Source organism: Podarcis pityusensis (assembly GCF_964106645.2).
Source record: "Podarcis pityusensis genome assembly, chromosome: 6".
Taxonomy (NCBI): domain Eukaryota; kingdom Metazoa; phylum Chordata; class Lepidosauria; order Squamata; family Lacertidae; genus Podarcis; species Podarcis pityusensis.
In genome coordinates, this window is record NC_138030.1 from 55,635,239 (window position 1) to 55,660,797 (window position 25,559).

At 42.3% G+C, this 25,559-nt stretch overlaps 1 protein-coding gene and 1 long non-coding RNA gene across 6 annotated transcripts in view; one reads left to right on the plus strand and one right to left on the minus strand.

Moving 5' to 3' along the window:
• LOC308479865 overlaps window positions 1-25,559 on the plus strand; it is a 69,404-nt gene that overhangs the window by 13,531 nt on the left and 30,314 nt on the right. The window contains exon 1 of one of the 5 annotated variants that reach the window (XR_013987857.1): window positions 2,041-3,043. The exons of the other annotated variants lie outside the window; for them this stretch is intronic. This is a non-coding gene — a long non-coding RNA (uncharacterized lncRNA). Of the gene's footprint in view, window positions 1-2,040; window positions 3,044-25,559 lie in introns of those variants that run through there. 5 annotated transcript variants of the gene reach the window in all.
• The window catches only part of FAF1 (Fas associated factor 1), a 171,291-nt gene continuing 166,202 nt past the window's right edge, over window positions 20,471-25,559 (minus strand). Inside the window, exon 19 of the mRNA XM_081010831.1 lies at window positions 20,471-21,607. Coding sequence (XP_080866957.1) covers window positions 21,524-21,607 — 84 coding nt within the window. The 3' untranslated portion in view covers window positions 20,471-21,523. The remainder of the gene's footprint in view (window positions 21,608-25,559) is intronic.

Genomic DNA, 25,559 nt, shown 5'->3' on the forward strand with positions numbered 1-25,559 from the left:
TAATCGCCTTCTAAGCCAGAGGTTGTGGACACATCCTGTGGCAGCGAATTCCAGCTAATTATGTGTGGTGTGAAGAAGCGTTGTCTTGCTCTACCGTCAAGCAACCATGTCTTTGGTTGACCCCGAGTTCTAGCATTCTTAGAGAGGAAGAGGAAATTCTCCCTTACTTTCTACAAAACCATTCATGATTTTATCAACCTCTGCCATGCGCCCACTTAGCACTCTCTTAAAAAAAAAAAAAAAAAGCCAAACGCTTTCCTTGTAGATAATGTTTTCTAACACCTCGATAAATTGGGATGTGCTTTTTTCATAATTGTACGAAATAAATCAAATACCTGGTCCCATGATTTTTATGTAAGGGTCTTATATAAGTCTGGTGGCTTTATTTTCAATCCATTTCCGAGATGGATTTTATCTTTTCCGTATCTCCATTGCATGCTCAGTTAACATTTTCACTGAGCAGTGCACCACAGCTCCAATCTATTTTTTTTCTGGAAAGTGACGATCAGTTTCGATGTCATCATATGATGTCATATATGAAGTTTTGGGTTTTGCCCCAGTGTGCATCTCTTTACATTTAGTGGCAAATCTCATTTGCGATTTTTACTGTTCATTTGTCCAGTTTCTAACGATTGCTTTAGAAATCAAAAGCCGGCGCTTTCCCGATCCTTAATAATCTAGTTACTCGTTGTTGACTTCAGATCCTGTAGGACACGTTAAATAGCACCGGTTCCAATACAGATCCCTGAGAGATCCTGATGTTCGCATCTCTTCATTGTGCAAACGGTCCATTAATTCCAGTCCTCCGCTTCCTATTCTTTAACCGAGACTAATCCGTGAGATGACCAAGTTTATTATGCCAAGCTGCTAAATTTACTCGGAAGTACCGGGAGACTGAAAAACCTAAATGATCATCTCCAACTCCTTTAATTCAACGAGTCTACTTCAAGTATGGCTAACACTGGACCCAAAGTTTTTTCTCTCTCTGCATGCCTAAATTCACAATTTCTATCAGATTACTTTCCACTCACATGTTTGTTGGCACACACAAATAATCCTTTTGCAGAAGCCTTGCTAATTCTTCCTCCACAAGGCTTCTTCTTCTGTATCTTGAATTATGGTTCGCATCATTTCCCGAAGAACAGATGTTTACACTGGCAGGCCTGTAATTTCCCAATCCTCTGCCATCCTACTAATTGTTTTTAAAATCGGTGTTAGCTTGACTATCTTTCAGTTCACTAGTAAGGCGGCCAGTTTTAGTGTTGGAATGCTTTTTTGTGGTCGTTACATGATCATCAATTTCACGTTTGACTTAGTCCCTCTTCCTACCTTAAAAAACTAAACTAAACTCTGACAAATATTGCTCTGTTGGCAACAACGTTTCAACAACGGGGCTCGGGCCAATGTCACGTAGACCCATTTCTGGGGATAATGGAAATGTTAGACCTTCACTTCACAGCCGGTTACCTCCATTTGCCAATCTATAGAAACCCCCTTGGGATGGGGAAAGAGAGGCGATGGTTCTCCCAGAACGTGGCAGCAGAAACGCCTCCTTCCGTGCCCGTTTGATTTCCGCTCACTTGAAGCGAGAACCTGGGCTGGCCTGGGCAGAGAGCGCGCGGGGGGCGCCCATCGCTCGACGGCGCCTCCATTCCCTGCAGCGGGCCTCGGGCTTCCATTGGGGCCAATGAGACAAGCGCTCTTCCCTCCAGGGGCAACTCACAAGCCTCTAGGTCGGGAACTGCTTGATGCCTCCATTGAACTTTCAGCTCTAGTCCAATAAATGTCACCAGAAACAGCCAATCAGACTGGCCTTTTATTTCTGCGGAGCTCCCAAAGGAGGCAGAAAGTCTTGGAGAGGTCCCCATGGTGCCCTCCGCCTTGCGCCCCCTCTGGCAGGCTCCAGTGCAGCACCTCCGCGCCTGCCTGCCTGCCTTCCGCCCGCTCCTCCTCGGCCCCACCTTCCCGCCCGCCCGTCCCCCGCGGCGCTCCCTTCTCCCCGGCCTGGCTTCCCTCCCTCCCTCCCCCCCCCCCGGCCTTCCCTTGAAGACCTGCTAAACTGAGCTAATTTTAATTGCATGTTTCAACTTCGCTAATTAAATCGAGGGGGCTAATTAAAAGTGACTAAGGAACAGTTTTCAGCAGAGGGGCTTCTCCCGCTCGCCGCGCGCAAATCTTCCCCGCAGCCAGAACCGGAGAAGCCAGCGGCTCTCGACGAAGCGCCCCCTTCCTGGGCTCTCCGGCCGCGGCGGGGAGGCGGCGGCGCCTCTCCTTCCCGCTCCCCCTCCCTTCTCGGCGGGGGACCCCGCCCTCGGCCGTGCCCTTCCTGCAGCCTCTTCGGCTGGGCCGCGGCCTGAGCTGGTAGCGCCCCCTCGCCCCGTCCTCGCTTCCTGGCCTGGCCACGCGAGCGCCGCCTCCACTTTCGCGCCGAAGGAGCCGGCCTGCGCCGGGCGGCCCGGGCCTAACTCCAGCCCGGCTGCCCCCAGGCCAAGAGGAGCGCGTTGCCCGGCGTCAGGAGTGAATCTTGACCCCATCCCACCCCTCAAAAAGCCTTGGAGAGCAGAATAAAAGGTTATGGAGAGCCATGGAGGAAGAGTTGGTCCCTGGCTCCCTCCTATTGCGCCCGCCTCCTAAAAGGAGAGAGTGAGGGAAAGAGGCAGGGTAAGGCCCGTCTCTCCCCCACCCATTTTATTTTATTTTTTGCTACTTTCCTGACCCATAGAGGCGCCAGCACCCTTCCCCAGGAACCCCTGTACATTTTCTTCCCCACCTGAATGCCTGTTTATTTCTTCAGCCACTGCCTCCTGTTTCCACCAACTCCACCTTCTTCCCCATCCTACTGTAAGGCTTTTTCCTAAAGCATATGCTAACCTTGATCACTCAGCCCTCCCTCAGCAAGTGCTCCTTTAAATAGAAGCACTTCTATAGATCCCTCCAGCTGCAAGCCCTTCCTCATTCCATAAACTCGCAGCCGAAAATCTGGAGACAATCTTTCCCAGTTCTACACACTTCCTGCAGGCTCTCAAGCACTGGAGTGTTTGAGGTAAGGGCACAATTCACCTGGGTGTGTTATTAATATATTAATTGCTTTAACATTTAGTTTTTCTTGCTTTTTAAAAAGTTTGTCAAGTGATTGAGTTTTAGTTGCTGTACCTCTTTGGATAATTGCTGTTTTAATACCAACAAAATGGTATTATGTCTTTAGAATTATGCCAACTTTATTAGCCGTAGTGGTGGTGGTAGTATTAAATAGCAACCCATTTATCACATAGAAAATCATTAAGAGATGCACACAGATTGCATCCAACAGTACTATCAGTGCTTAACACAGCCATTCACAGAGGACCGCTGGTTACAATCTGATTAATACGCAGTGAACAAATTAATAGATTAGCTACAGCAATTAATCGGCTTGCCTCCCCTCTCTGCTGCACCAGAACACAAGTTCATCACCAACAGTGCAAAACCAGACTAAAATACAATAGGTGTGTAGGATACCACCCCCATCTTGGGAAGCTTGTGATGAAACACCCATTGATTTGCGTTGGGTTGGATTGCACGCAGTCATAGTTTTATCTGGTGTCTTTTAAAACCAGCCATTTTTTTTCTTAGACTCAGAAAGCTCCAGGCTTTTCTCTGCCTCTGACTTGCCACCATGACAAAAGTCCCACCTGCCACAGTGGAGTTTGCAGGGCCCTTTGCACAGAGCTCCCCCAAATTCCTCTCCAGGCATTGCAGTCTCCAGGCTCCATTGGCTTTCCCTGGAGGCCAACTTGGTAAATATTAAAAGAGCCCCTTTAAACAAACAGGCTCACCTTTAAAGACAAGTGCTCCTATAGAATAAGGCCCTGCGTGCTAATTGAGGGATCACCAGGGAGGCAGGGGCTAGGAAAGGGCCTGACCAGCATTCCCACAGCTATTGTATGGATTTTTAGGCTCTTAAAGAACCGTTCCCTTTCTCTCCCTTTTTATTTCCCAGCCCCTTGGGCCTGGATTAAAGTGACAGACAATTTTCCCTTCGCACCTTATTGATGCTTAAATGCACTTTGAGGTGATGTGAATAGGGCGGAGTGGGGAGGAGGGGAGGGGAGAGAGAACTCTGTGAGAACACAATCAAGTGTGTGTGTTTGGGAGAACTACAAAGCTATCCACGCTTGAAGGTGGAACAGAAGCAACAGTTTGGGTACAAAGTATTACAGCAAAGGCTGGGAATTGGCTGTGGGCTTTAGTGCCCTTGGTTCCCCCCCCCCGCCCCTTCTTCTTCTTTTTACTCCGCAAAGGCCTCAGATGCATCCAAAGCAGCCTAAGAGGCGGCATTAAGGACAACTTTCCTGGGTCAGACCACAAGCCCATCATGCCGACTCTTCGGTCTGAAACAGTGGCTGGCGCAACATGCAGCAAGGGAGCTTCTTCCCACACTGTAGAGTAAATTGAAGTGTGAAAAATAAGGCATCTGGGCAAGGAGATAACGTTTGGCATTCAGGGAGGAAGAAAGTGGAGAGATTACTGTTTGTGTAATAGAAGGACCTGGTTTCCCAAGCATGTATGGCTAAAGGGTTTCAGGTAGCTGGGCAAGGAAGGGCGCCTCCACTGTCAGAGTTACTAATCCTAAAGGGTGAGGTGGACTAATATACTACTCAGTATGGGAAAGCAGCCTTTTGGATCCTTGTCTATGCCAGCTAGAGGGAAAATGTGCCTAAACACTGGCATTCTTGCACATTCTACGCAAAGGCGTAGGAAATGTGAAAGAAAGGGAGTTGGAAATAGGGTATCTTTCTCGCTGGTCTCCAGCAGGAAGCAACGGATATTGACCAAGCTGTGTTTGAAACTTTTCAGTTGAATGCACATTCTCTAATATCACTTTGTCAGTTACTTCAGCCGTTTAAGGAACAACTTAAACACTGTCTGCCATCTCTTCACATGTTGCGACAGTAAGTCCACTTGAGTCCATATTTCCTGAAAGCGAACAAAAAAACATGAATTTATTTTAATCCAAACACACACAACGAGGAGTGTCATATTAATGGTTTTATGCATCTATTATACGACATATCCAAATAACACATATTATGTATATGCTGTCTGAGTAGAATTCTAAATTTTTTTAGTTCTATTTGTACTGAAGCAGTTCCATATTCCTGATTAATTTTGGGCCTTTACAGCTGTATCCTGTTTAAGACGAGGGAGACTAGAACAGGAAACTATTGTTCTGTGGGTGGATGCACCATGTATTTGCAAAATGACAGTGCAAAATTCTCTATCCCTTATATAACTCTCAGGTGTCAGTATTGTGCCGTCCACTTTTGAATTCCTTTGTTAAAAAACCCCTAGGCATTTGCTCACTGAACTTGCACTGCAGTGATAAGTCAATTCCCCAAACCACTCTGCTATTAGACAAAGGAGGTTCTTAGAAGAAGAGGCTAGGGTAAGAAACCCACCTGGAATTTCTTCATTCTAAGTAGAGGCATGTTACACTGTGTGTGTGGATTTTGTATATACTCACGAGTACTTCTATTATTAGTTCACATAGTCTGAATCCTGCCCTCTCCGCCCATAAAATAAAATACTAGACTGAGAGAGCTGGTATCATCCGACTCACTTAGACACTGGATGCCTGCCTCTCATGACAACAGGAGTCACCCTAAAATCCACAATATGCCTCTTTACAGGATCAATGTTGCCAGATCAAATATCTCAAAATCGGGATACAATGTAGTGGCAGTAGTCAGGCATAGGACAGGAAGATCACCCTTAGTGAACTCAATACATATGTATATTAGATATATATATTTAATGACAGAGATCTGAAACATCCTGTGATACTAGTGTGCTGACATCACAGGGAAATCCAAATGCGGCTGACCTCCATCTTATCATGTGAGTCCATACTGTGTAATAACCCAACCTCCCCGCCCCAGGTAGGCAATTTTGTGGCAAGCCAAGCAGAAAACGGAGGAAAAGCAGCACTTCCCTCATTTGTGAGAGGCTCATTAGCAGAGCTCTTCTTGGAGTCTAATGATCGGAGCCCTTTTAAATGATATTTTATATTATCCCTACCCTTCTTGCTAACTTCAAACATGTGTTTTGTTTTGTTTCTTAAAAGGATCCGCTGGGTTCTTTTTTGTTTTGTTTTGTTTTTGCTTGTTTTGTTTTGTTTCAGGTAAAACCCAATCATTAAAATTCAGCCCCCGTCTCTTGCATCTGCTTCGTCTTTGCCAAATGAATTGCAGGGTGAGAGAAAAGCGATTGCATTCAAATCACAGATGGGGTGCAGGTTTTTGGAAGAAATTTGAGAAACACCATTGTCCCGAATCAAAACTCAGTCCTTTGCTCCACAAAGGGGGTTGCTTTAAGCCCTCCGAGTTCTATGGCACTTGTTTTTTAAACTTTCAGGGTCTCACACAATGGCCTGCCACCTAAATGTCACAACCACTCTAATTCCAAGTGTGTCTCTTTCACTTAAAAAAAAATTGGGTAGAGGCAGCAAAATTGAGGGGAGTGAAGGGCAGAATCATCACGCACAAGGTTCCCCTTCATTGCCAGGCCATGGTCTGTTGGTAGGAACTGGGTGAAGTGGGATCCAATGCTTGAGTCAAAGTTGACCAAAGGACAATGACCCTACCTTTAAAGGACATTCTTCACAGGATTTGCAAGGTAATGTGATTGAAAGGACTTTATATGAGCCAGCCCTGAAGGAGATGCAGCACTAAGAAAGGAAGAGAGCAACTCTAGGCATGTGCAAGATGCATCTCCCGATGTAATGACTAGCCAGTAGCAACTCCCCACCCCCAGTTGACTCTTGGCATGCATGTGTGCATGTGCATGCACACAGACAAGGTGAGCCTTTCTCACTACTCAGGTGCCTGCAGTGGAACTGGGCTTATTATTCAAAGTTGAAAGAGCAAGGCCAGATTGTATCTCCATCCTAAAATGTTTATGAAGGAGCAGGTGTATCCTAACAGGCATCTAGGCACTACAGTTCACCTCAATTTTTGGAATCCAACAGTTACTTAATTTGCAGCAAAGGAAGGATGGGCAGTTTGTCATTAGCAATTAGTTGATGTCACAGTGGCAACAAGGTTGTGAGAAATCTATTGGTGTGGCAGCACACATACTTTGGAACTCCCTGCCTGTTGACATTAGGCAGGTGCTCTTTTTGAAGTCTGTCAAAAACATTTTTGTCTAGGCAAACCTATCCAGAGATATAGAATGATGATGTGTATTTTAATCAGTTTATTAAGCTTATTGTTGATAATGTTTTAAATATTCTAAATAGTTTTTTTAAACTGTATTTTACTGATAATTTTATTGTTCTCTTTTTGTAAACCACATTGAGATTTTATTACAACCAAGCAGTATATAAATCTTATGAAGTTAAAAACTTAGTAGAGAAGGACAAATCGAGATGGTAGAATTGGAACCCGAATTTCACATACAACTTGGTGGACATTGCGGGTTGAAGGTCTCAGGTTTTATCCTTGGCATCGCCATTTAAAAGGGACCCAGGCAGCTTATGTCTGAGATCCTGAAGGTTTACTTACTGCTAGTCAGAAGACTGGGGAAAGATGGGCCAATGGTTTGATGTTATAAAGCAGCCTCCTTTGTTTATCAGTGCCTGTACATCAGGGACTTCTGAATGAAAACTTAAGAGTGATGGTGAAGCTATTCACTAAAATAGGGGGCAGATAATAACTTGTTCCAGGCAATTCCACTGGGATTTTGAGAGCTTCTCTTGTTCCTATTGTACATAACACAGCTAAAGGTAAAGGACCCCTGACTGTTAGATCCAGTCGCAGATGACTCTGGGGTTGCGGCACTCATCTCGCTTTACTGGCCGAGGGAGCCAGCGTACAGCTTCTGGGTCATGTGGCCAGCATGACTAAGCCGCTTCTGGCGAACCAGAGCAGTGCATGGAAATGCTGTTTACCTTCCTGCCGGAGCGGTACCTATTTATTTACTTGCACTTTGACAGGCTTTTGAACTGCTAGGTGGGCAGGAGCGGGGACCGAGCAACGGGAGCTCACCCCGTCACAGGGATTCGAACCACCTACCTTCTGATCGGCAAGCCCTAGGCTCTGTGGTTTAGACCACAGCACCACCCGCGTCCCTTCATAACACACCTACTCACATAGTAATTGTTGCCCCAGTAACTCTCAGGGCGTTAAACATTCTCCAGGAATGTGAGGGATAAACATCACCACCATGTGCACTTAAATAATAATTTCTTGCTAGAAGATGCAGGGGGATGCAGATATAAAACAACATCATTTTTGAGCATATACTTTTCCAAACCCTAAGAAAAGCCCGTTCTTTCTGAGTTAGATAAATCATTCCAGTTCATGGCATGTATAGCTGACTCTCATCTGATGGTCCTTTAACAGAGGAGATTGTTTATTTTGCTTGCAAGGGTGGAGGCAGAAGCGATGTTTTCAGAAAGATGGGGAAGTTGAAGGCAATGATGAAAGGGAAATTTGATCTGATGGGGGCACAATGGAGTGTGTGTGTGGCTGCTGTTGGGGTGGATGCTAGGCGGGGCTTGCTTCATTTGCCTTGCAAGTGGTGCTGATGCAACACCACCACCACCTATCTTTGCTTGTGGGCAGTGGCTCATGCAAAGTGCCAGGTTCTGTGCTGTGGTCTAGATTCTGTGCAACAGGGGAGCACACAGAAACATACAGAACACCACAGCCCTGATCATTATATTTTCAATTATACTAAATCCTTTTGGGCTCGGGGCACCTGAGAATTAGTAGCTCCTTCTCTTTAACATCTACATCCTTCTCTTTAACATCTACATATGCAAAGGGGGGGGGGGTTGAGGAAACCACTGCACAGATATATGGTTCCACTTTACGGAAGGTAGATTGTAGCTCTGTACATATGCATATGGGGGGGAACCCATTAGGTGCTTCACTTTTTGCACCATGCTCTCCATTGCTATGTTTAATGCTGGTTTTAGTTGTTTGTTGGACTTTCTGCTTTGCCTCTTGTTTTGTTGTTTATGTTTAAGGGGTTTAACAATTGTGCATTGTACCTTATTGTCTATGTGAACTTGGTAAATTTTGATAAATGGGCAGAATAAACATGATATGAATGAATTAAACTGGGAGCCACAGGTAATTGTCTGAAAGAGTGAGGCAATCCACTACCTAATCCAAGGATTGCTTAGCTTCAGTATTGATTGGGGGTTCCTTGCTCTTTCAGACACACACTCACTGGTTTCTGAGAAAGTTTAGCTCTTTGTGAATAGGAACTTCTTGGTTCCCTCAGATTGTGAGTCCCAGGCAAAATTTCAGACTTATGATGAAGACTTGACCAGGTAGGAAGTGAAGGCATTTGAAATATCCAGTTAACTCCTGGTGCCTTAAACAAGAGAGGCTGCAGCTTACAAGAAGTGTTATGCAAGCACTATAATAATTTGGGTGCAGAGTTCCTCGTAAATGCCAGTAACCTTAAAGAAAATACAAGTAAAGATAAGCTAATTAATTGTTCAGTAAGCTAACGAATTGTTCAGTAACTTAATTCAGTGTTTTTGCCTAATTTTTGACAGCAGTTGCTAGATCAACATTGCAACAATAGCAGACACTACCGAACAGTGTTCCCTGTGTAATGCAATTTAATTCTGAACTAAGGAGCACCATTATATTCAGTGGAACGGTGAGGTTCTTAAATGAGACCTCCCTTGAAGCAAATGGATATTTGTAATCCTATACTCTAGGAAAGGGGGGGGATTGAAAGCTTGGTTTCTCAGCATCATCACATTGGGTGTGTGGCTCTCTAGATCAGCTCTTCTAAGAGGATTGCTGTCCTGTGCATTCCTGAGGCATAGAGGGTGAGCTGGAGGCATTCTCCACCCCCCTCCCACCCTTCACCCCCCAACACAAACAGAAGTTGAGAAGATGAGACACCCTTATTTGGGGCACAGCTGTTTAAGATGTAAAGACCCTTTAAGCATTTGGGAGCTCCTGCTTATAGCTCTGAGAAAGTAAACTTTGAATGACCCTCCAGGTTAGTTTAGTCTGGGATCTGAGAGCTGAAGGATGGTAGAACCAGACTATGGGTTTTCCCGCCAACAAAGTGGGGGTGGGGGTGGGTGTCGTATCACTTCCCCTGGAAATGTGTGTTATCTTTAGGGCTGGGCAGCCCGCCCCCCCAGCAGAAATTGACAGAAGTCTTTTCTTCCAGCAGGGAAGGCTGCCCAGGAGCGAGGAACAAGGCACATCTTGTTGTATAGTTGTGCAATGCACAGAGAGAGGCCTGCTCTCTCCTAGCACAGCATAGCATAAAATGAAGCAGGGTGTTTTCTGATCTCTCTCCTTATCCACCCATCAAAAATGTGTGCACATGTAGGCTGAGGGTGTCATTTCATGACCAGAAGTCCATGCTAAAATATAAACACAAGGCGCTGCCAGACAGCATGCTTTCCTACGTGTTATATTAAAATTTGAGGGCAAATGTTCACCTTTTGGTCTGTTATGCTCTTGAGCAACTGGGTCAGCATTCCTTTCTCCCGATCTCAGCGTTCTGCCTCCCCACCTTCATCCCAGCAGCCACAGGGACCTAGTTGGTAGCAATTATTCTTACTAGATCTTTTACGTGCCCTTCACTGAAGAGTCCAAGGGTGGGTTACAGCAGTATAGAAGTACAGCTTTAAAAACGGTTTTAAACAAATGCATGCCACCTGAAGCTGCAGTTAATCTAGAACAATGACCTGAATGATACCCTACACTGGACTGATTTTTGAAAGATAACCTGCATAACTTTGTCTCTTTGATAAGGTCCCACTTCCCCCTGCCACTCAGCACCCAGGCCATATCCACACTGCCTGCAGTTTGATGCTTTCGTGGGAGAAATAGTGATAAAACAAGTAGCTCTCTTTTAAACAGCAGTTATACAGTGCATGAGAAAGAATACAGAATCCAAGCAAAAGAACAGGAACCCATCAGCATGGGTGGGCCTCACTCCAAACTAGCAGCCAGTAGTGATTCATCTTCATAGGAATAGCAAGATCAACAGTATAAACAAGTACCAAACGAAGGATAATGACTTCCTGTAGTGAGTAATTTTCAGGATCTCTTGAGACTAAATTCCACAGTGTAAAAGTTGTTAATCAGTTCCAAAATGGCAGCTTCATACTGGAGCCTGGCTCTGAAGTATGGAGTCGCCATGCTCCAACAATAACGTTTGTTTGTTTGTTTGTTTGTTTGTTTGTTTGTCGCACTTACTGGTCACCTTTTTTATTACAAAAAGTAAGCATAAGTGACTTACAATAAAATACAAAAAAAATAATCCAATTTAAAATTAAAACAACAGAAAAGCAAAACATATTCATATACATAAAAGGCAGTCCAACACATCCCACCAACTAAAGGCGGCCACAATATCTAAAACTTTACAAATTATAGGCCAATAGCATGGCTGAAAAGCAATGTGTTTTCCTGGTGCCTAAAAGCAGCCATTGATGGTGCCGGGCATACTTCCCTGGGGAGAGCATTTTGTAAGTAGGGAACCACCACTAAAAAGGCCTATTCTCGTGTTGTCAGTCTACACCTCCCTCAAGAGAGGGCACATAGAGGAAGACCTCAAATGATAAATGCAGGGTCCAGGTTCGTCCAGGGAGAGTCCATTGTCAAGCTCCCACAACTACATGGCTGTAAAGCAAAGGCTATAAAAACAAAAGAAAAATAAATCTCTCTTGCTGAACAGTTTAGGGACAGATTTATCATTACATCTATTTCTGACATCCAAGTGTGAGTGCAGATGCTTACATAGCCAAAACAACCCTACAGCCCCACAAAAGGGAGGTATTAGCAGGCTCAGCTGAGTCCTAGGGTTCACCAAAGTACAACAAAACTGTTGGAAAGGGCTGTGAGGTGGCCATGGAATGCAGACTATTTGTTTCGTGTCGAAGAACCAGATAAGAAGGGGAATCAAATGGAGTGTTATGGAGAGGGGCATGGCTGCATCACCTGACTGGAATAGTGAGCAGGAGAACTACACACTGCAATGTTTTTTGTAGGTTCCAGTTGTATTATGATCTGAAATTACGTACATTTTTTCTAGCCCAAATCCAAGAGTTGCAAAGTGAGTCTTTAATAAGAGTCCATTACCTCCTTTTTTAGAGTGACCTATGCTGAGTTTCCAATTTAAAAATCCCCTCATGTTGTGCTAACTTTAAATATAAGCATGAGCCTGAATAATGTCTAGTATATTTCTCTCCTTTCGTTGGTAGAAGATATGCCCCATGACATATTGAAATCCTGTACAGTATTTCTTAGGAAACTGGCTGCTAGTTTCATGCTCAGGTTCTGCAGTGACTTTCTCATTAGTCAGACTTTCAAATAATAATTATTTTTAATAGTGCATTCAAATAAGGACATAACCAGAGCAGTTGTTAGTTTTGCATTATCTGGAGTGGGGGATGTTCAGGCAATCATTTGCAGATTTACCTGTCACCTGTCATAAACATCATTTCCCTCTCCTGCTTTTATTGTTTTGCTTCCTCCTCCTCCTCCTCCTCCTCCTTGTTGCAGTGACACCACTTTTATTTATTTATTTTGAACCCATTTTTCATTCATATCATTTCCCAAAGCAGGGCACAGTAAGATTCATATCATTTAATAAGATTTAAATAAGATTTAACCACTTGTTGAAAAGGATTAGGTTCCCAGATCTGTCACACTGTGATAGGAAGCTGATTTGAAAGCCTAGGAACTTCTATCCCAAATGCTTGTTTGACAGTGGCCTCTAACCCAACAGATGCTGGGACTGCCCATTCGAGATGTGGCAAGTAACTGCAAAGAAAAGATCACAAAGGCAACTTTGCCTGTTCAATTACTTGAGAGGAAGCATGAGTCAAGCAGGGACTTGTTCATATCGAGCTAAAAGCAGGGGCCCATTGTCTTCCCCTTTTAGCTGTCTCAATTTACCCGAGGCAGGAGAAAGAGACTTGGTAGTTGAAGCAGCTCTAGCAACTTAGTGGAATGGCCTTTTCTGCTAAGGAAGATGTTGGGACCGCACATCACATCATTCCTATAGGAAAGTGTTAAAAACATGAGTGCTGCTGGATCAGACCAAAAGTCTGTCTAGTGCAGCATCCTCTTTTCCACAATGGCAAGATACTCACAAGCAGGACAAGAGAGCAATAACCCTCTCCCACCATTGCTCCCTAGCAGCTGGTGTTCATAAGCATGCTGCCTCTACTCTGGGAGGCCAGAGGTGGCTATAATTACTAGAATTCCAATTGTATAATTGGAAGGGACCTTGAAAATCATCTCGTCAAACTTCCTGTTCCATGGTAGTTGGTAGTCTCAGTGCACTTCTTGGCAGGAAAGGAAGCTCTGCTGCTTTCACTTTCCCCTTCTTCTGACCTAGGAAATTTGAGAGGGTACTGGGGAGGGGCAAGGAAAGGTGCTCAGGCACCCATTCATGTTCGTGTACCCTTGCTAGGAGTATATGCAAAAGGGCTCAAGCCCATTTGGGGGTAAACACAGTGGTCCTTGTGGAACCCTAGTTAACATTCCCGAATCTTAAAGGATGGGCACAAACTTAAGGAACTATCCTGAGCCTAGACTTTGAAAGTGTGCACTAGCACCTTGAGTTTATCTTGGAAGCAATAATAAGTAAGTAAGTAAGTAGTACATGCCCCTTGCAGCTAATGTAAGATATTAATCTGGCTGCTCCATTTTGGACTAGCTGCAATTTCTCAGTAGCCTTCAAGGGCAGCCCCTTGTAGAGCATATTTCACACAATGCATTTGTGTCATCTTTAAAATTGGCACAAGCCCCTCTATCTGTTTAAGCAAGTGTAGGGAAACAAATACAGTCATATCTCGAGTTGAATGTGCTTCGGGTTGAGCGCGTTCGAGTTGCGCTCCGCGGCAACCCGGAAGTAACGGAGCACATTACTTCTGGGTTTCGCCGCCTGCACATGCGCAGACGCTCAAAATGACATCATGCGCGGAAGCAGCGACACGCGCCATTGCGTCTTGCGTTCCATTCGGGATGTGAACGGGGCTCTGGAACGGATCCCGTTCGCATCCCGAGGTACCAATGTATTTTATTTAGTGACCCTCACATCAACCATTAACTGTCAACTTGTAATTTATTCAAATGTCTCAAAGGGCACATAAATTGGGCCAGGAAGAGCTTACCGATATCTCTGATTTTTACTATGTGATAAAGAACTCAGAGGAAATGTTTGCTAGTAATGGAAGTAGCTGTTACATTTGCCATTCCATCTCTGGCAGCAAAATCTTTTGGGCCAACCCTAGTTGTTTACCATATACAATATTTATCCAGGTTTGTAGAGTTCAGATTAGATCCTTTCCCTTTCTTCCTTTCTTCCTGGTTCCCAAGTGTAATATCAGGATTGTGTGGCTGGTAGCAAACTATGTAGGTTTGCTGTAGTCGGATGGGGGTGTTTGAACTGTAGGAGAGTCACCCTGAGTGAGTCTACTTCAGACTGAGGTGAAAATTCTAAGGGTGTTGGTAGTTCAAGCATAGACAGATCAGTGGGGTTGCCTTTGCCTGGAGACTGATCAGACTTCATCCAAAGTAGAAGGGTGTCTTGTGTGGTTCAGATAGCCATCTGGCCTCTCTGATAGACTGAGGAAACCTTTTGAGATTAGGTCCACTACAGTTAAAATGGAACATTGCTGTTTAGACTTCAGATGAGCACTTGGTATTATTAGCCAACAGAAATAAATGACTTGCAGCCTGGACAGGCCTCTTCACCAATGGACTTTTGGGGTTCCAAAATGTGTCTGGCTTCTGTCAAAGAGAGAAGTGACTTTTGGGGTTACATTGAGCATCTAGAGGAAATACAAGTAAGTTCTGCATTTTAGAAGATTATTAATAGCATTCAAATGGGACCCATATGACATACCACCTTAATTTCTATTCAGCCCAACCCCTTAAAAAAGCACAGCAAATACAGTAAGCCCCAAACCTATTGGTTTAGATACAAATATAAATTGCAACATCCACACTGAATGGATAAACAAAAGTAACATCATGAAACTGAGCAAGATTGAAAGCAACAGGCTCTTATCCATGAAAACCCCCCAAAATTATTTAAATAAATCTTAATGTTCCTGCAAGTTGGGTGTATATCATTGACATTCAGGGTGAACATGGACTATAAAGCCTTCATTAAAAGACAAAGGCCCCCAAACAATGCTGATAGGTTTTAGATTTGATTTATTTTCATCCTTAATTTCCTGGCAGTTAGAGACTTAAAGCAGTTTGCCACCTGGTTACCTAAGGAGAGCCTACATCCGTCACACCCTGCCTGTAATCTAAGATCTGCATTAGAGGTCTTGCCATGTGTGCCTATTGTGAAATCAGCATGCGCAATGAGCACACAAGACAGGGCTTTCTCAGTGGTGGCTCCGCTTTATGGAACTCTCTTCCAGTTAACATTTACTTGGCCCACTGAGTTTTGGTATTCAATAAAGACTTTAAATCTTATCTTTTTACTATTGCCTTTCTTTAAAAGAGTTTAGGTCAGAGGTAGCCTATTTGGTGTCGCTGTTTAGGACTGCAACTCTCATCAGCCATAGCCAGCATGGCCAGTGGTCAGGGATAATGCAAGCTGCAGTCCACAGCATCTGGAGGGCACTGTGTTGGTTACCTCTTGTTTAGGTGCTTTAACAGTTTCTTTCATGAATCAATTTGTTGCCTCCAATCAAAACTTCCTATTTTGTCTGATATTCTAGTTTTTTAAAAAAAAAAATCTCGTCTCTCTCACTTTGTGATAGCTTGACCCTGAAAAGCAATTAATAACTGAAATAAATACATACATGTTGGAAAGCTTTCATTTGCCTCTCAGAGGCAAGCTTTCATTTGTCTCATTTGCCCCAATCAGCCATTGCCTCCTTTTAAGAGAAATAACTTGCCTATGGAATTTTCTTAATGCAGCCAGTCCAGAGTTCGGCTTCCTTTTTCTCAGTTCAATAATCTTTTGCCTTTGACACAAAGTTATACAAGTGCAGCCAACGTACAACAAACCGCCAGTCTCCTCTGAGCAAGTGGAACTATACAAACACATAGAAGTATTTTCTTAGAGCTGCAACATATTTGCAACTTTCTGTGCAGTGTTGGAAAAACATTTTCCCAACCTCTTGTGCACAAACTTTGTGTAAAGTGGCTTAGGGCACAAAGGGAAGGTGAGCAGGTTCACTTCTATCAAGTGGCTTGATGGAAGATTTCCTCTGGGAAACCCATTTGTGCCACCTTGAGTAACACGAGGGAAGAAAGGTGGAATATAATGTAGCAGATAAAATAAATAAAAGCATAGCTTTTTCTTTTTTTTAAAGACACCCTCTTATTAAAATACGCACTTTTCCCTCCATGGAGCTGAACTTAATGCAGGACTTTGTATAATATGAAATGGCCCATACCAAGATAGCAACAATTCTGAGTGGATGCACACTCCACTTTCTGAGTGCACCTTGAAGCTCAGTTAAAACGTTGCTTATTTGCAAAACACCAGAAAATGCAGTAGGAGAATTGATGATGTGTATGTTGGAATAGGTGGCAGGCTTGTGATATGCAGAATTCCAGAATAAGTTCAGAAGCACATCCCTCTACTGAGGAGTTGGACTGACCAGTTGCCATTACATATTTATTGCTACTTAAGTACATGTAGGAATATTGCAGAAGACTGCAACAAGCTAGCCCCAAGAACATCAGTTTCTTGAAACATAGTCAGCAAGGGATGTGTGCAAGAAAGCATGTTTTGGCTCATGCAAAGGTAGATACACATTTACATCTGGATACACATCTGCACTGCAAAAAATCAGAGCCTGCCAAATATTTGAGGGGCGCCAGGGCATGCTTCCCCCTGGATTTTCCTCCCTGCAGTACCCTGATGTTCCCCACAACCTACTGGGGGGCAGGATGGATGTTGTTGAGAAGCAGCACTGGGAATGGATGGCTGTGAGCAGGCTGGCAATGAGAACAGAAGCACTAGACCAGTGATGGCCAAACTTAGCCCTCCAGATGTTTTGGGACTACAACTCCCATCATCCCTAGCTAACAGGACCAGTGGGCAGGGGTGATGGGAATTGTAGTCCCAAAACAGCTGGAGGGCCAAGTTTGGCCATCACTGCACTAGGTGAATCAGCAGTAACGGCCATGGGTGTAGCCAAGGGGGGGCTGCTGCCCCTCTAAATCAGTAAAATACAAATCTGAGGTTCTGCCCTCCAACAAAAGCCTACACCCCTAACGAAAATCCTGGCTACACCCATGGTAGCAGCCACTGTCTTAATTGCCCTCAAAAGCTTTGTTGGGGCCCAGAGTCACCAGTGTTTTTCTTTTCAGTGCTGTGCCCTTTAAAAATGTATTGGGAGATGGGGAGTAGCCAACTAAGCAGTTCCACTAGCCAGTGTTTTAGCTGCACAGTGGAACTTCCCGCCCTCTTTTCTCTTTGCACATACTCTAAATCTGCTCTGGAGGATTGGGGAAACAGATTTAAGGGGTGGAAAAGATTTAAGGGGTACAAGGAAGTTCCACTACACAGCTAAAACTCATTCAACTTGCAGAACTGTTTACTTGTATTTGGGCTGTATTATTTTAAGGGGGAGGTTGATGTAAGCAAATATCACACTGAACTGACTAGTTGAGTCTTTGTATGTAAATATGGATGCATGTTCCTGTCTGTGTCCAGCACACTGAAATGGTGCTCTTATCACAATACTTGCTTGTAAACTGTTTTGAGTAAAAACACATTTCGAAAGGTATGATACATAATTTTATTAGAAATTAAAAGAAGTAGTTGTGCAGAACTAGTGATGTGCAAGTAGAGCTGGACTGCAGCCCAGATCTAACATGCCAAACTGTTGCCTTGATAAAAATTATAAACAAACCCGAAGTATATGGGAATACACTATATTATACTTATATCCTCATTGTGCCTTCAAAAGCCCCATCAAACACAAGGAAGGCTACGCTGTTCATCCCTGGACTACTTAGTGTTTGATCTTTGAAAAAAGACATTATTTCTCTTAGTTATGGAGAGGAATGAAAGAACAACCATGGACTCTTCCAAGACAAAGGTAAACTAGATTTTAGTAGAAACTTCAGTGTAACTGCAAATTTATTTAATGTTTCTAATGTCACTGAAAAAGTACAATTTATGAAAGCTGTCGTCCTGTTCTGCTACATCTTTTTTTTTTTTAAGGCGGTTCCATAAAAACTCACCCCCATTAAATGTAAAGAGTGTAGGTGAAGAGAATACAGAGGAGACATTTGGGTTTTGCATAACCTCTAATATCAGTTTAAACAGCAATGTAAAAATGAGGAGGTACATCGGAGGCAGCACTTACTGCTGCCAGGGAGCCTCCCGCTTTCCCCATCATACTGAGTGGGATAATAGACACAAAAAGGAACACTTTGTTACAAGTTTCCATTAATTGACAACAATAATGCCTTAAGATTTAATACTAATGCATTCAAGACATTAATGATAATCCATTAATATGAGGGACCTGACAATGTAAAAGTGGAATCAAGGATATGATCCACCGTAACAATGTAACAGTTGGGTGGGGATAACAGCTTGCATATTGAATATAAAGGGCTGGTGAATTGATATCAGCAAAGAAAATGTGACTAATACGGTGGCTTTGAAACAGAGAAAAAATGGGCACATATAAAATTGTCATTAAATACTATTGCTACATGAACAACAAGCAGCATTGTGGGCCCATATTTGTGAAGGCTTTTGATTACAGAAGTTTGTGTTCCTAAAAATCCAAATGTTAGGAATAAACCAATCATTAGCAATATTTTATTTCAATAGGAAGATACGCATTTTTGCAGTCCTCCAAGACAATGCCTCATAGACTCAAAAGTGAACAGCAGGTGGAATTAATTTTACATGGAGAAAATTGCAACCGAATTGGCACAACAGAAGCCTACAGCCATTTTCATGCTGGATGTATACATTCACTAACCAACCAACCACACAGCATAAACATATCCACAAATTCAGATCAAGTTGTGGAAGAGTATAGGAAACTACCTTTAAAACCTCGAACTGCTATTCCTGTCAATCATTGGGGTGCATTTGCGACTTGATTATGAGATCATGCGAGATGAAAAGAAATAAGTAAACAAATGTTGATGTTCAGATGGGTAAAATGGAAGCATGGTATAAAATACGTCACAGGAAGATTAAACTACATTTAATAAATTAATAAGGAAATGTGTAGCCAAAATATAAGAAATAAAGCTGAAGAAGATAAAAACAGCACAATGATCTCACAAATGAAACTTATGCTATACAATGATCTGGTTTCCACATCATATTAAACCATTCATAAAAATGAACATGCAGTGTGCTGATGCATAGCACTGGAAAATTCTCCTCTGCTTCTGCTACACTGCAGGAAAACAAGCCAGAATTTAGAGAGAAACAAACTGTGAACCTAGGTTTGGATGTCACAGCAAGTCAGACTCTGGCTTGTTTCGTAGTGGCATGACAGCAGCAGGAGCAGGGGAGAAACAGAGCAAGAACGTTTGAGCACCATGCACTAGCATGCGGCATGTTCACATTAAACCATTAATGTGATGTGAAAACCATGCTAATGCATATCAGTATTTCAGCAAGCCCACTCATTAGAAGTATGGTTGACAACAATCTAAATGAACATTTGCAGATGAATGCTAATTAAGGGCACAATTCAGAATCCACTTGCTTCAGAGAGAATTTTGATGCAGAAACAAGTGGTAGACCACAGTTCCATTCATTTCATTGGGTTAAGCATGACCTTAACTGTCTCTAATTAAACTGCATGGGGCTTTTAACTTGGAGTAGATTTCATTCTTCCTACTTATGTATGGAATTTGTTTTTTACATTTCTTCTGTTTGCAACTTGTATAGCTTTTCAATTAAGGTAACAAGCTGGATCTTTCCAATACATTCCATATTGTCTAATGTTGAGTTTCATGTACTGTAGATTGAGGGGGGGCATGAAATGGTGTGACATGAATACATCACTGTATGTCCTGTGTGCATTCACAAATGTAATTGTTTTAGAAGACTCCCCCATCCACATTTTACATTTGCATTTTTGGTAAAAAATAATGTATCAGCTTTACTAGCCACCTAATAATCATACACTAATTTTATATATCCAACATTCTGAAAAGCAGAACACCACTGACAATGTTTATACGTTTGTTTCTGATTCATATTAAATCTTCATACTTGGATACAATCTTGAGTTATATGCAGAAAAACCAATGATCTGTTTAGTAGCTGATGTTTCTGTGGTGCTCTCAAATGCTATACCCTACACCTAGATTTTTGTTACTTTTTTTAAAAAACAAAAAGCTTATAAAATTATTTTGATACAATTTTAGGCAGCAGGTATAGTTGGGTTGGTTTGTATAATTCAGGCTTCAGAACCAGTTCCCTGGGTACACATTACTCAGGATCAATAATGAAAATGCAATGAGGAAGATTTCTTAATACACTGTAATTTTACATTTTTATTGTTTGGTGAAATAAACAAGGTGCTTTAAAACAGCAGGAAAAAAAATACAAACAAGTGCCAGAATGAAAGGAAGCAAAAAGGAAATAAAGGGCAGAGAGAAGGGTTCCTGTAATTTCTTCCACAATGATGAGCAAAAAATAAAATAAAATGTGTGTTTGCTATTTGAAACACTTTTAGAGGCTGGTAGTCAATATCAACTTATTACTGAACTATCAGCTAGATACCAGTTATTTAGCACTGGCCCATTTCTGAACATTATTTAGATATTCACATCATCAGCAGTTCAGCACACTGCAGTGTAATGGAAAGTACTCCCTAAACTGAATTGGAACTGAGATCCGAAAGGGAAAAAAGGTAAATAAATATCTTGCATATATGTCAAACTATATTCTCCAAACAAAACCTTACATCTTATGAAAGGAGTCAGAAAGTACCAACAAAACAAAACAAAAAAAGGTTTCTGCTTTCTACTACTATAATACTGTTAAATCTCCAAGGCTGAAAATGTCCCATGTGTTGATTTTCTGCCTTTTTTAAAAAATTAGGTGGTGAAGTAGAAATTCAAACACAGGAAGAAAATGCATATATATGAGAGCACTGGTTCACCGAAATATCAAATATACAGTATTCTAGTGTCAAAAGTACAGGCAGAAATGTCCAAGAATTCTTGGTGAAAAGGGGGTAATTGAGGAGTAAAAATTCTACTTGACAATCACTCACATTTTAACAGTGCATTAATTATAACAAAAGCCAGATGGTAAGTGAGCAACAGAGTCATAGTGTTCAGTGTTTACTGCAGAATATTTCTTTTCTGCTCATTTAAATGAGGTTGGAAACATATACTCATGTATGGAAAACTTTTAAGGAGCTATGTTTATTCTTCCTTTCCGGCTTCTTGAAAGAGGCAGAGTTGTGACATTGATTTTTGAGTTAAATGACAGTACACGGTGATTTGGATAAAGCGTTCACCGTGCCTCATTCATTATCAAAGGATTGCTTAGTCCTCCAATCTGGCTCGATCTATTCTTTTGCCTCTAGGAAAAGTGTTTCTTGAGGGTACAATTTTAATTCCAGTAATGATTTATTTGGATCCAGCTGGGTCACCTGTGAAGACAAAAAAAAAAACAGAAAAAACCCTGAAAAAACAAGTACAGGTAGCCGTCATATACATTTTCAAAAACAGACTGATAACTATTTTAGGGCCTTTTAATTTTTTTACTTATAACATTCAGGAAAATAGCATCAATTCATACATAAGAATATGTATATATTTGCAATGGGCTGCAAGAAAGATAGGTTTATTGTAAGTTGCATTTTGTATCACCTGGCAAAAGGTCTCTTATTTTCTTTATTTAGAGAATCTATCAGCATTTGTCAATGCAGATGTTATGTTTGTGAGATTATTGGGATCTTACAGGTACACAGGACAGAAACGACATGCTTAGCACTTTTTCTATATAGACCCAAAATACTCACTTAATTTAATTGGTGTTTCAAATATGTAAATGGCTTAGACATCCTCTAATAATTGCAATTTGATTTTGCAGTGCATTGCAGAGAGCATGTCACCTATGTACAGTGGAACCTCGGGTTGCCGATGTAATCCGTGATGGAGGCACATCCACAACCTCCAGCATTCGCATCCTGAAGCGCCGCGTCTGCGCAGGCATGATTTGGCGCTTCTGCGCATGCGGAGAAACCCGGAAGTAACCCGTTCCAGTACTTCCGGGTTTCCCACAGTCCGCAACCCAAAAACACGTAACCTGAAGCGACCGTAACATGAGGTATGACAGTAATTGACAAATCCATTTCAGCTCACTCCATGCTTAAATTCCATTGATTTTCTTTCCCCAATAGTGCTTGGATATGATTACATTTTCCAAGGTTAAAATCTGGGCTCGAAAAGATATATTACTGGAAACTCTAGTGCATAATAGGAGAGTGATTTAATTGTTTATCCACACCTGTGAAACCATACTGTATGATTTACCAACAACTGCTATCTAGTGAAACACATACATTAGAAAGGAGCACAGCTATACTACAATATGCATGTACACTTTTGTATACAGCATACCTTCCCAGCAATTACAATTTGAGCTTTTAGGATAGGGTCTCACCTGAAGACATTAAATACATGTTTTGTTAGACCAGATTGCCATTCTCCCCTCTCCCGCTCATACTCTGTATGCAAAACTACTTTTCACTGGCAGACTGTACATGAGCAGTGAATTGTGGGATGATAAATAACTGCATTGGAATATGTAGCTGCAATCAAAGGCTCAAGCGTGTAACCACATAGGGTGCATTAAAATTTGAAATAAGTAGTAACTGTCTACTGCTCACAAACACAGGGCACTTTTATGTCAGGCATTACTGAACAAATCAAGTTCCAGTAGTTGCTGAAGTCCCGCTTTGTGAACAGAAAAAAGATAGTTCCATACCATTGTTACTTGAGTCTTATTCCTAGTGTTATATCCCACCTCAGCCCTCCACTGGTGTTCTAGCTTTGTTTCAAACATTCCATTTTTCTGTGTTTTTAAAATTGAATTGATTTTATTTTGTTTGGATGGTTAGTATTTTAAATTCTATAGCGCTTGTTGCACTTGGCAACGCTCCGCTGATGGAAGGCATCTGACAGCAGAACAGGGAGGAAGGGAATTTTCTGGGGGTTGGGGGACCCTCCAAGGCAGATTTCAGATGGAGTGGGAGGGGAAGGGAGCACCTAACTTTCTATTCTTCCCTGTTCCACTGATGCGTGCCTTTTGTCAGCAGAATGACACCAACTAGATTCTACCACATACATAAAGATGTCATAACACCATACCATGAATGCTTGAGATTATAAAATGTTTTAAAAGCCCATTAAAAAGGATTTGTGATATAGCATTTTCTACAAAGTATTATTTCCAAAGAACATACCACTTAAAATGAATGGGAAGAAACTATCTTAGAAAATATGTTTTATAAAGCTACTGTGACACTGAATTCTGTTTTGCACTTACAGAAGCCTAATAATGAAGCTTTTTGTTTCATATTTAAAGCCTTTAGCATTTCACTGCTACAGTGCTGAACCATTCTTTGGACAAGAGGTACCGTGCACCTGAGAAAAGCAATTTGCTTTCTCTGTTCAGTTCAAGTCTGTATCTAATTAAATCCACTCACTTTCCAAATCCCATAACCCCTTTATTGCAAAAGCAAGGAAAGGTAAGTAGAGTGAGAATGTCTTCTGTGTATCAGGCGAAAACTGGTTTGAAAAGCGAGGCTGGGTTAATGAACACTATCCTCCAGACTGTAACCAGATGGAAACCTATTATTCACTTGAGTGTAATTAAGGATGCACATCCTAATCGGAACTCTTGGGTTTACAAACTCAAGTTACCCTTAATAATAACTATCAACGATGTCCTTTTCTCAAGTGTTTTCAACTTTGGAGGTTAGCTGAGTACCTGTGCTAAGAGGAGGTTTGCTGCTTTTCACCCTTGATTTCAGTGTGCCTGCTGGTTTTTTAATTCACCTAGGGACTGCAGAGTTTGCAAATGTTTACACCATTACCCAATTAACTAACAATATGGCTCCTACATCTGTCAACAAACAAAGCTGTTGTTGCTTTGTTTTAGCTGCTTGGCATTTTCTGTTCATATGGGTCGCCATTGTACTTAATTATCACGCCAGATCCCGTCTGCAGCATTTACTTTGTTATTTGTAGTATGTAAATATGTTGCTTTAGCATGGAAAACAGAAGCTTTATTATCACTCCTCTGACCAAAAGATAGGCTTTAGATGGCAAGCGAAAAACCTGAAAGCAGCAACAACTGAAAGGAGAATTAGAAACAAGTTATCTCTGGGCATATTCAGGCAGTACTTTCCTCCTGAAATTGTATCCAGGATGACAGCAAGAACAGTCTTCATGAACATGGTCTTCTTCCCTCCCATGCCCTCTTCACCACTTTCTGATACCTGATACCTCGTGTGTGTGTGTGTGTGTGTGGTGTGTGTGTGTGTGTGTGTACTTCTGATCTGACACCCTGCAACGTTATTTTTACATTCTTTGAGTTCAAATAACAGTTCTCTGTTGAAGTAAAGCAAACACCATAATTTATCCCACACTTCTAAATCCTGAAAATTACCATAAGTTCAATACTACCACATTTCTCCTGAAGGCTCAAATATTTACATCAAAAGCCATTTCCTAATATTAGGGACATTCCTAAAATGGCTTGTATTTCTGCCTACAGTTCAACCTCAGTTAGCAGTGAGCCACTGGGATTCATTATTAGCCAATTAGATATGACCACCTGCGGCTTGTCCAAAGACCTCATCTTAGTAGAGTCAATCTTGGGAGAATCATCCTTAAATTTTAAATTTCTCTTATTAGTCCCTGGCTTTCCTAGGGCACTTGAAGGGTTGTCTCGAATGGTCTTTTCCTCTTGACTGTGGATTTGGCTGTAACCTTCACAATCTCCCTCTTCACCCAAGAAACTTTGTTCTATGAGCATTATATTTAGCTCAGTGACCAGGAATGAAGGGGGTTATAGTGCAACAACAGCTGGGGACCCCAGTTTGAGAAACATTGAAGCTGATGGTTAAATAGTACTTATATATAAAGAAGAATTACTCAAATAGTTTACATGTAAATGTATTCAATAACTTAAGGGTACAATATACTATCAACTAAAGTAACTAAAAGGGACGTGGGTGGCGCTGTGGGCTAAACCACAGAGCCTAGGGCTTGCCAATCAGAAGGTTGGCGGTTTGAATCCCCGCGACGGGTGAGCTCCCGTTGCTTGGTCTCCTCCTGCCCACCTAGCAGTTCGAAAGCGCGTCAAAGTGCAAGTAGATAAATAGGTACCGCTCCGGCGGGAAGGTAAACAGCGTTTCCGTGCACTGCTCTGGTTCGCCAGAAGTGGCTTAGTCATGCTGGCCACATGATCCGGAAGCTGTACGCCGGCTCCCTCAGCCAGTAAAGCGAGATGAGCGTCGCAACCCCGGAGTCGGTCACGACTGGACCTACTGGTCAGGGGTCCCTTTACCTTTACCTTAAAGTAACTAAAAT